At 37.9% G+C, this 12,183-nt stretch overlaps 1 protein-coding gene across 1 annotated transcript in view; it reads left to right on the top strand.

Annotated features, from left to right (window-relative positions):
- Window positions 1-12,183, top strand: part of LOC136237874 (uncharacterized) — a 121,451-nt gene that overhangs the window by 91,281 nt on the left and 17,987 nt on the right. Inside the window, exons 9-10 of the mRNA XM_066028119.1 lie at window positions 8,515-8,666; window positions 8,727-8,871. Coding sequence (XP_065884191.1) covers window positions 8,515-8,666; window positions 8,727-8,871 — 297 coding nt within the window. The remainder of the gene's footprint in view (window positions 1-8,514; window positions 8,667-8,726; window positions 8,872-12,183) is intronic.

The raw sequence follows: 12,183 nt of genomic DNA, 5'->3' as shown, positions 1-12,183 counted from the left end.
TTTGGTGTCATTAGCTGCAGAGAATGACATACCCAAATCCTCTGAAATCCTCTTTTGAGAATTTTTTCTAGTCGTTTGATTTTTAAGTAATAGTTAGACTTCAGACCACAGGGGTCTAAGTAATTTAGTAACCTGATGGCCCTGTGTCCTGGCGCCTGAGCGAAGCGAAGGCGCTACTACAGGGCCTAAGGGTTACTAAATTACTTAGACCCCTGTGGTCTGAAGTCTAAGTTATTTAGACCGTTTATGTAGCTGTTGTACCTTAACATTGTTGACAGCTGCTTGTAACAGAGAAATGTAGCGTTCATTAGGCCCAGTAGCCAGCCTATATTATTAGGGCTTATACACTTTGCTTGTTTCTTCATTGTGAGGCTGATCACAAGTTAACAGACACAAAATGAAATTTTTAATTATCGTAGTTGATTTTCAACAAAGATCAATATAAACATACATTATCAGATTTAATATTGAGAGAAAAATAATTTAAAATATTGGAGTAGCATTATTAGGCCATGCCATTATTTGTGACTGGATTTTGGAAAAACGATCCAAATCGCACATTAGAAGTTCCGAGATAAACGGTTTTAAAGAATTGAAGCCAGCATAACTCTCCAAGGATAGCAAGCACACGTATGAAATTTACACAAAAGATGCATCAATCTGTAACCTTTCAAGCCACTTCCAGTACTTGTAGCTGCTTGTACAGTTTCCCGCCAAATAAGATAGAAAATCTGAGCAGTTGGACGAGCGAAGTAGTATCACGAGTGCTCACAAAGGGGTGGAGGCTGGGGGGTGGCGGGGAGGGCAAAAGTTAGACCTCAAAATGGAGGCAGACCACGATTGGAGTCCAGACACCAGATTACAGGGCTGTGCTGGCTCCTTAGTGGCTGATATGTAGCAAAATCAGCAGAGAACACGTCTGGCCAACATTATAAGGCTGTCCACCAGTAAACCACTGACTCTTGCCAAGCCAGGTCCTTCACAAGGCCTGAAACCGCCATTTGAGCACTCCACACCACCCAGAAAAGACGTGTGTAAAAACCAGCCTCGTGTAGTTTGAGTAGTGCTGAGGGTCAAAACTTGTAGTACGATAGTGCAGCTATCCACTGGTGGTGTTAGTTTGATTTTGCCTGATGTGCAATTTGGATCGGTTCTGTAAAATCTGGTCACATTTGGTGATTTTCTGTTTTTCATCAGAATAATTATGGACATGTGGGTCAATATTGCTATATGTAGCTATAGGCTTATTTTCATATCCCAACTCTCTGTATCACTGTTAGTTAGCTATATAAATACAGTAACTGATCTTAAAGCAGCACAAGACCACAATATGTGACCGGATATGCGAAAACCCGACATAATGGTGCAAGCCTAAATTTTCAGTATAGGCTATTGATTGCAATACGTAAAATATTTGTGTAAATGATAACAGAATTCGTAAAATTTTTAAACGCTTTGTTCTTTGTGAAGAAAGGATGCAATTATAAAATCATGGGTACCATCTTATTCGCCTACTCAAGAGGAGTTCGCAAATCTTTGTTTCGTAGCAGTAGCCTAAAGGATACGTGAGTTATGGGCGTTTGTTTACGTCATGTTGAAGCGGTCGTACGCGATCAATTTTTTCACTGATTTCGTCTCTGTATGTAGTGAAGAAAGGTGGTTGGAGAAAAAACGCACCATGTAATGGACTCCCCTATTCGTGGCGAACATGATGGTGCAAGTTGCAACTCTGTACTGCATTGCGTTTGTAAGTTACAGTTGTTTTTGTAAGCACCTGTAATTTATTTTCCCAATGTTTGCTGTACAAATTGATCTTTCTGTTGCTGCTACTTTGTAGGGCTGCAACACCAAAAGTTGTTGGCATACAAGGCTGAAACTTGGCCAGAGCATGCACTCGGCTAAGTAGATTATAAATATTCAATAATAAAGGATTTGAAAAATGCGCCATTATGTCGGATTTTCACAGATCCGGTCACATATTGTGGTCTACTTCAGATGTAGCTTATTATTGTCCTTTGTGATTGCAGAATTTTACTAACATAAATGTTATAAGGTTCACTGCACAATCTTTAAGGATTTCATGACTATATACAGTGAACAAGGTAGCTGGTATATAAGTGCAGTTATCTTAAAAACTTAACTTCACATGCTCAATCTTTTTGATATTCAGATAAATAATGGTTAGCTACATCTTTAATAATGGGAAAATATTTATGGCAAAGAAAATACAAGTGGGATGTTGATGAGAAACAGAAAATGGCTTAGGCCTTACAGAATAGTTTGACTACTTGGATGCAAAATATCCACCAAAAATGTCACAGTAAACTAGAGCACAGTTCTAGTTGGTTTCCTAGACCTGACCTTTATACCTGCATGGTAGATTTATAAGTCTGCTCTTTATTCACACTAGGCATTGTACTTGTATAGTCTTGATCATTATATCTACAAGTGAATCATTCCTTGTCCATTATACCCTAATGGCAAAACATTTGCCTCTGTACCCACACATTTATACACACTACTTTTTTCATTATGCTTTAATGTGATGCACTGCCCATTAGTATTGTGTAATTTGCAGCTTTACTGTGGATATACATTTGCTGTATCAGCACACTTTTATACATAAATTGTGAAAAATCTGTAACGTGAGTTCACAATGTTGCTAAAAAGAAATTTACAAAAATCACTTCTACAAATTTAGCAATGTCTATTTTCTTCCAGAAACATACATATGCAAAATATTTTTGAAGGAAATATTTTTATGAAACCTTATGCAAATCACAAAAATAGCCATATAAAACAATTTTTTTTAACAGGCTACTGACTGTGTGTGACCTGTTGGGCTTAAGGTGGTGCTGAACTGATTAAGTCCAGCCGCACAAAACAATTTGTTTCAACCCACGTGCTTAATGAGCTATTTTAGGGTGGCCCAAAACTTTCAACTTAATCTATGGCTAAAAAGCTGTTGTGATAGCCTGTGATACTTTAGTTTAGCATACAAAGTTTCGTGAAATAACACGCCTTCATTATACGCCTATATAACTCTGAATTTCAAGCCGATTTTTAAAATAACTTTGCCAATAAACAACCTAGCACTAAGGTACTTCGGTTCCAACCATTTCTCACCTTGTAGAACAATTCTACACTTTCCTTTTTACTGCTAACAACATGGAAAGTAGTGAAAATGCACACCTCTGGACTACAACATTGGCCAACAACTCCATCAAGCCCGAATCACGAAACTTCGAAGTGTACTATTGTAGAGTAATGCTTACCTGATGCCTATACCAAATTTTGATGGTCTGTGGTGCATAATTTTGAAGTTATTTAGCGAGAAATGAGATTGTGTATCTAGTAGGGTGTGCTCTATATAACAGTAATCACACGATGGCAGCTGGTGCTGTTCGCCAGTGAATTAACCAGAGTTGTGACAAGCTAATAGTCTTAAAGCGTGAATATCGTTAGTTCTATCAACAACAGTAGCTGGGCAGTCTGACAGAGCTTGTTGTATTAGTTAGCTGAGACACTTTGTTGTGGTCCATGGATTTCCACATTTGTTTGCGTATTATCACAAACATGCTGCCCAATTAACTTTGTACAGCTGCCCTTACTCAGTTCAGCGCCACCTTAATGAGAGTTTTCATCTACCGCAAAATTATTACCAAACTCAAAACTAGCTATTATATGTAAAACTAGATATGAAAAAACTAAAAACCATAAATTAATACACAAATCGCAAGATAATTGTGATTGTTGTCATGGCAACAATAAGTACAGATACATGAGCATAACCATGTACAATAAACAGAATTAAGATAAGTGGTGTACATCTTGAGTTATAATCAGAAACACGAAATTAAAATTTTTGGATGTTAATGCATTGTTGCACTATAATTATTAACATAAAATTTCAAACCTCCATAACTTTTTTTCCCTAAAAGGATATTAGAGGATTTTGGATATGTTGTTCTCCAGAAAATTCTGCATCTATTGATACCAAATTTATCTTTATACCATTTTTTTCCGAGTATCACCCTTCAACAGCCAGACTATAATTAGACGGACGCGTAGGGTGAGGTTCCTCCTGTTCTTCCCAAGGTTCTTCTAAATATCAGGGTATCTTGCCGCCGCATCATCGATAAGAACAATTTTATGTTTAGAGACACATTAGATGTGCGCCGCTTGTGACAAATTTGTCAACCTGACCATTACCAGAAGGTGTTAATATCACTACAAAGCGCAGTGTGTTTGGTTACACACTGGCCGTTAGACACTCTCTCTCCCCTCAAATATTATGAGATCTTGCTGGTTTGAAATTACAAAAAGAAGTGGTATCTAATCCAAATATAGCCAAGCTGTGAAAAAGGGTATGGCCCCAAAAACTCCAGGGTGTAAAAAGTTAAATCCAAGGTAGTAGCCAAGAAATGACTGTGATGGTAGGTTAATGGCAAAAATTTTAATAATGACAATTCAGGTGCTGCCTGCTCTTGACACCAAATTCACCTGAATTGTTGTTATTAAATTTTTTTTGTAAGTAACCTATATACCATCACAGCTATTTTGGTTGGCCACCACCTTGGATTTCACACCTTCTTGCACCCTGGCTTTGTTGGGGGTCCACTGTTTTCTTACAGTTTGGCTGTTTTTGAATTAGATTGAGTTGAAGGCATCAGTTAGTTAATCAATTAGCTAGCTAGTTAACAGGCAGTCTATAGAAAGTTTCACTAATATATATATACAAGTACACAGAAAACGTTGGAATTTTCAACTAGAGTAGGGACCATAGCACATCAATAAAAAGTACTGAAACAAGCTGGAGTAGTGCACAATATTAAATCACAGTAAAACAATAAGAAGTGTTATATCCCTACTGTGCATTTCCATTATGGTATCTTGAGCACAGTAGGGATATAACACTTCTTATTGTTTTACTGTGATTTAATATTGTGCACTACTCCAGCTTGTTTCAGTACTTTTTTCGATGTGCTATGGTCCCTACTCTAGTTAAAAATTTCAAATTTTTCTGTGTACTTGTTTGTTAACTTTTTTTTGTAAATAATTATGTCTGGTGAGCCCACGCATACCACATCTGAAATGGTGCCGCGCGCCCCTATTATCATCTGAAAAGTGAAGTATCCATTATGCTTCGTTGTCAGCTATTTCCAACCCGTTACACAGCATTTCGGATCAAGAGCTGTTCGAAAAGCACCTCTGCAATCCATACATACCGAAAGAAAGAAATGGTGCCACGCGCCCCAGTTATATCAATTATTGTCTGAAAAGTGAAGTATCCATTTCGCTTCATTGTTGGCTATGTTCAACCGGTTACACAGTAGTACGAATCAAGAACTGTTTGAAAAGCACCTCTGCAATCAGAGTAGCTACTATGAAAAATATGGACAATTTCTGGGAAGTCATCACATGCTATCGCCAAATCGACACTTCGCTGTCAGCAAAGATGAATGGGACACAAAGGAAGACACTGGCAAGTCCATGAAGAATGCATTGTATGTACTGCGGTATGCCAAAAGGCACCTGTAGGGTTGAAGCCATGTCAAAATCAAGCCCATAGCCTTAACCATTATTGAGTTAAGCTTGTCTGAAGGCATCAGTCAGTTACTTACTTACTTACTCAGTCAGTAGAAAATTCCATTAAATAATGTTTTTTTTAAAAATTCCATAACGACTTATTGAAAGTGTTTCGGGTCGATCTGAAAGCTTGATCGGGCTTAGTTTTACCTAACCAATACTGCCTCATCGTCATCTGGGAAAATTGAGGCTGCGTTTTGGGTGATATTATTTCGTGGGCCGCCTACTCCTTTGTGGTCCCTACTAGGGCCCAACCGAACTTGGATTGTCAGGGTTCGAACATTCATCAACTAAAGTTCACGAATCTTTCAAACTTTTAAATGGAGCTGGTTCCTGTTTACAAATTATAAATCACACCATATTAAATGTCTCAAAAGTTTGTAACACACACATGCACTTGTACTGACTACTGAGAAAACTTGAAATTGAATACTACAAGTAAAAATACTTGTGGTTACTAGGTTTTAAATACATTTTACTACTGCTATACAGTTGAGACAAGTGACTGGCACCACATAGAAACCTTAAAACCTCATAGAGGCATGGCCTGTGACCACCACTAAACCATCAACACATAGCTTAATTAAATGCCAAATACCATATGTCTAGCTCCCCCCACATCATTATGGAACACAGCAAGATGGATAGCTTAACTGTATCACTATCTAATTAGTAGCTATAGTTCAAACTGTTCAACCCACATTCGAATGTTCATTCATTCGAACGAACCTTTGAATTCACGTAAGTTCGTTTGGGCCCTAGTCCCTACTATACAGTACTATCGTACTGTATGATATATATATAAAGTTTCTCAGCAAATTACTGAAGCATTTTGGGTCACACTGAAGATAGTTTGATTATACCTAAACAATGTCAAGGTATTGTGAGGCTGGTTTCTGGTCAATCTTTTTTCATGGGAAACCTTTATGTTCCCTACTATACAGCACTACTGTACTGTATGATGATGCTGTTGCATTAATGATACTGCAATGTGTGTGTGCGTACGTGCGTGCGTGCATGTGTGTATGATACATAATGCTTCTTGCCACAGCAAGCATTTGCTGGCACTAAACAAAGACTTCACTGGGAAAATATTTTACATGCACACACACGCACACACACACACACACACACTACACATGCACGCAAATATTCACATACAGTATATGCTTGGTTATCAAGAGTCACAATAGTAGCCAAGAAAGTAAAAAGCTCACACCGCAAAACAAGTGCAACCACTACAGTGAGTTATTTACATGTAGCAACAGTTCCACTATTCTCCAATTTTAACACTCAGCTCATGAACATATAACAAGCTTTCAACTTGATACTAGAGACAAACAATTTTTCCATCCTTATTAATTCGTTCACCCAGTATGAGGCAATTGGTGCTGAGAAGCTTGGTTGATTCAGTTCTGTTGCACATGCCCTGATTAGTTATGGATCATAAATTTTGAAACTATTATGATTTCACACTCCATTACTTGGCTCATCTTATTGCTCTTAACATTACAAGTATGAATTAGAGTAGGGACAATGTAGCACCCCCAATAAAAGTACTGAAACAAGCTGGATTGGAGTAGTGCATAATGTCCAATTACTGTAAAACAATAAGAGAGCAAATATTCCCACTGTGCTGTATAATTGAAATGCACATCAGGGATATTCACTTCTTATTGTTTTACAGTAATTGGACATATTATGCACTACTCCAGCTTTTTATTAGGATACTACATTGTCCCTACTCCAGTCTAAAATTCCTTGTTTTTGCTTATACTTGTTTGTGTACTTGTTTATAAATTCTGGACCAGTAATATCATAGTGACTGTTCTATTAGAGTATCTCGATTTTTCATATAAGTTGAAGTTGCTCAACTTTTAACAAAGCAAATCCTGCACCTTTAATGCTAGAATATGATTTCCTCACAAGTTTTGCTAGCATAGCACTTATTATGGTGATGACGATTAGCACAAGTATAGATCTCAATCGACTAGTTACCCCACCACAATGGATTTGATTACTACTCTAATAGAATGCACATTTCTTTTGAAGATTTCTAATAGAACACAAATAGAATGTTCTAGAGATGAACAGCTGTGGTAGCAGCGGCTCACAGTGGTTAAGGATTTTGGTTTTCAGTATGGAGGTCCCTGGTTTGAATGTTGGTAAGTTTTTTTGACATTTTTCATATACCATTTTTATCCTGCGGTGACTGTTCTATTAGAGAATCTCAACCCTGCAATTTACAGTTTGCCTTGTAACTCTATAGCTATCAATGCAATTTTTTTTAAACAACAAAAGGTTTGAGCTATGATAGTTAACTGTTCATATACCAATTTTTAAGCTATTTCCTTAAGCGGTTCACCCTGTATGCATAGCAACAAATTGTTAATGCAAGTAACCGTTCATAGCTATTTATCAGATTTTCACCAAATTTGGTACATGATTGTGCCACAATATATTCTTAAAGTGCACCAAAGCTCAAGAAAATTGAGCTATACATTTGCATTTTATAATGGTTTATGTAAAGTGTGCAAAAAGAATAATCTAAGCCCCCTGAGCCCCCTAAACAAAGAAAAAAGCATAAAGAAATTAAGCCAAAATTTGAGAGCTTGTATTTCACAATTGTGGTAGGCAATCTTGCTCAACTTTGGTATGTGGAGTGCTGAACGTGGATGACATTTTCAGTACAAAAATTATTCCAAAGAGAACACAGAGCTGTGTATGCATGAAAATCACATTTTCTTGCTGTAAATATACTAGCACGCCAGCTTTCTTGGCCGCACAACACACTACCATTTGTCTTGGTATATATATATATATAATATGAGAACAGTTGCACTTACAGATTAATTTAAACAAAAGGTTTAAGGTACAACTAGTTGTCTATACATGTGGTGTACAATTACTTGTCTATTGTCATAGGGGGACTACTTAACTTAAATTGTACTGCTGATTGTTTGTCTTCAAACAAAGTAGTTAATGCCATATGGAGAGCACCATCCTATTTTACATGCCAACATACTTTTCAAGCTACCATTACCTGTGACAATGGATATAATAACAGAACGACAGAAGTGAGATTAAAGTGTATATTGGTTTAAATATATTTTCATATAAATTATGTATTATAATAGAGAGTATGCTCATATGATCCTCAGTCAGGTTCAAGTAATGAGTGGAGATGGGAAGCTCTAACTAATGCAGTATATTGCACTGTGGAAATTCTTATTACTTCACATTCAGCATCTCCGATTAACAGAGAAACCTGCAGCTTTCTATGTATGTAAGCCAAGATCTTTACATTATTTACAGAAATATGCCTGACAAACATATACGGTAGATAAAGTATACTACACAAATGTTATTTAATCTTATTTCCAGCTGCCAGGGTTTGACAAGAGCCCCTAGTACACTAGGGTAGAAGGTATGGTCTGGGTGAGCCCCCAAGAAACTAAAGGTATCATACAGTATGGTAGTACTGTATATTAGGGATCATGGAAGTTTGGGTTTTTCTGGCCAAAAAATATCAACTTCACAGTGCCATCCTGGTGCTTTGGCAGTATTGGTTAGGTATAACCAAGCCCAAAAGTGTCTTCAGTATGACTCTAATTACTTCCGATAGATTGCTATGACAATTTTAAAAATTGTATTCCATGGAATTTTCTACTGACTAACTGCCTGTCTGCCCTGCCTGCCTGTCTTCAAAACTCGTAACAGCTAAAGGTAGGGGCTTGAATTTTTCACTGTTTGATGGTGCTTCAGCCTGACAGTTGCCTTTAGGCATACCACGGTGCATACAATGCATGCATCATGGACTTACCTTTGTCCTCCTTTGTGTCCCACTTCTATTGCTGACAGCCCAAGGTGTCGATTCATACTGTGTGACCCAAGAAGCCAGCGCTCCACATCATGGGCATATCAACAGGAAGAAAATGTGATTTTCACACATCAGGACACATGATAGTGTGTTGTGCGGTCAAGTACAGCTAGTGCAGACACATGACAGACAAGTGCGTATTTTACAGGAACCAAGAAAAAGCTGTTTTCATGCATTCGTAGCTCAATAATGCCTGAATGGAAAGTAACCAGTTTTGCTGTGGAAACTCCCTCAAGGTAGGGCACCTCCTATTCCAAATTTGAGTTGCAGCTATCACTGAGATATGCGTCTTCAAAGTTCATCTTATTTTCTTCATATTTTTCTTCATATTCTGCTTCTTTTTTCTTCCTTTCGCTCCACTCACTGTAACTCATGCATTCTTTAGTTGATTGACTTCAACTTTAGAGGGCAGTAAGAGCATAATGCAGCACATTTACAGTCCAATTTGTATACAGATCAAACTAAGAATAATGGAATTATGCATGATTTTGTTACTAAAGCAATTTGTTGTCACGCCTACAGGGTAATCTGCTTGACGGAATGACTTGACAATCGGTTTGTGCCTTAAGTTACAATCGTAGTGCAAACTTTTTGTGGTTTGAAAATACTGAGAGTATTAGCTAAGGAGATATAAAGTAAAATCAAACATGTGAAAAAGTGCGATCAAGATACTCTAATAGAACAGTCACTAAGATGTAAAAAAAAATGTGTGCAAAAAACATAGAAAATTCTCCAGGTTTCAAACCAGGGACCTCCATGCCTATATGCCTAAGCCCTGCCACCACTGTCAGTTGCTCACCTCAGTTAATTTCTGCCTTATAAATGAAGTTCCAGTTTAGTACACTAAAATGATAACTCATAGATCTGTCAGGGGGAAATTCTAGAACATTCTATATGTGTTGGCAGGTGACATACTCATTTTATGGAACCAACGAAATGCTGTTTTCATGTATCCATAGTTCAGTAGTGCTTGAACGGTAATTAATTATTTCTGCTGTGGAAACTTCCTCAAGGTAGAACATCTCCTGTAAGTAGAGCATCTCCCATTAGTCGAATCTTCCCAGCTATCTTCGTGCCTTCAAAATTCAGTTCTTTGCAGTCTTTGACAATTCCTGTTAGTAAAGGTGGAAAGTTCAAAGTTGAGTTTTTTAAAAGGAAGTGTCAAGGCCAACCATAGAACTTGCAGTTACAACAAGAAATGATATCCGCACAAAAACAGCCAAGCTGTTTAAAAAGGTGCGGCCTTAAAAAGCCTGGGTAAAAAAAGTTGTGAAATCAAAAGTGGCGGGTAAGAAATGGCTGCAATGATGTTAATGCTAATAAATTTTAATAATGGCTGTGTATATTGTTAAAATTTATTTGTATTAACATCATTGCAGCCATTTCTTGGCCGCCACTTTTGATTTTGCAACTTTTTTACCAAGGCTTTTTAAGGCCGCACCTTTTTTCACAGCTTGACTGTTTTTTGTGTGGATATGTATATAGCTCTGTGATCCCTTAATCATTTGAACTAATTTTCTGTAGAGTTTCCCACCACGTAGGGGAGTACGTCCACATACTAATTTTGAAGGAAATCACCCCAGTTATTTCCAAGATATAAGCGACCAAAGTTTTGTTGCTAAAATGAAAATTAAAAAATCCAAAACATCTGGGGCTCAACCCCTGTGTGTAAGACCAGTATGCTACCAGCTGTGCTATCGGTGCTAGCTACTCGCCTCCCCTATTTTTCTGTCTTATAAATGTGACCCAAGAAGTAACCTGCACATAACCTATATACACCCAGGTGACCAAGGCTGAACCCAACCCTAATCCAACTCAACCCTAATGCTAACTTGAGGTTTGTCTGTTAAGCATAATGATGTCTTTCACTGTCTCTATGAAGGCACGTTTTTAGTGAATTTGAGGCAAGCTAGGGTTGACTCGACAAACCCTAGCTCACCTCAAACTCACCAAAAACTTACAGTGTGCTTGATACTAGAGTAGTTTGTTGTGTTATTAAAAAACTTTTGGTTTTGTAACCACTTCCACATATAAATATATGACTGGATTTTGGAAAAACGATCCAAATCGCACATTAGAAGTTTCGAGATAAACGGTTTTAAAGAATTCAAGCCAGCATATCTCTCCAAGGATAGCAAGCACGCGTACGAAATTTACACAAAAGATGCATCAATCTATTACCTTTCAGGCCACTTCCAGTACTTGTAGCTGCTTGTAGAGTTTCCCACCAAAAATCTGAGCAGTTGGACAAGCAAAGTAGTATCACAAGTGCTCACAAAGGGGTGGAGGGTGGGGGTGGTGGGGTGGGCAAGGGTTGGACCTCAAAATGGAGACAGACCACGATTGGAGTCCAGAGATGAGATTACAGGGCTGTGCTGGCTCCTTAGTGGCTGATATGTAGCAAAACCCACGGAAAAAATGTCTGGCCAACATTATCAGGCTGTCCACCAGTAAACCACTGGTTCTTGCCAAGCCAGGTCCTTCACAAGGCCTAAAACCGCCACTCGAGTTCTACACACCACCCAGAAAAGACGTCTGTTGAAACCAGCCTCAAGTATATTGAGTGGTACTGAGTGTTAAAACTACCAGTACAATAGTGTAGCTGTCCACTGGAGGTGTTAGTTTGATTTTGCCTGATGTGCGATTTGGATCGGTTTTGTAAAATCTGGTCACATATATTGACAATTACATGTAGAATATATCAGGAGTCTAGT

The sequence above is a fragment of the Dysidea avara genome, chromosome 11 (genome assembly GCF_963678975.1).
Source record: "Dysidea avara chromosome 11, odDysAvar1.4, whole genome shotgun sequence".
Lineage (NCBI taxonomy): Eukaryota > Metazoa > Porifera > Demospongiae > Dictyoceratida > Dysideidae > Dysidea > Dysidea avara.
Note: the sequence above shows the minus strand (reverse complement) of the source record. Positions and strands in the feature narration are given on the sequence as shown.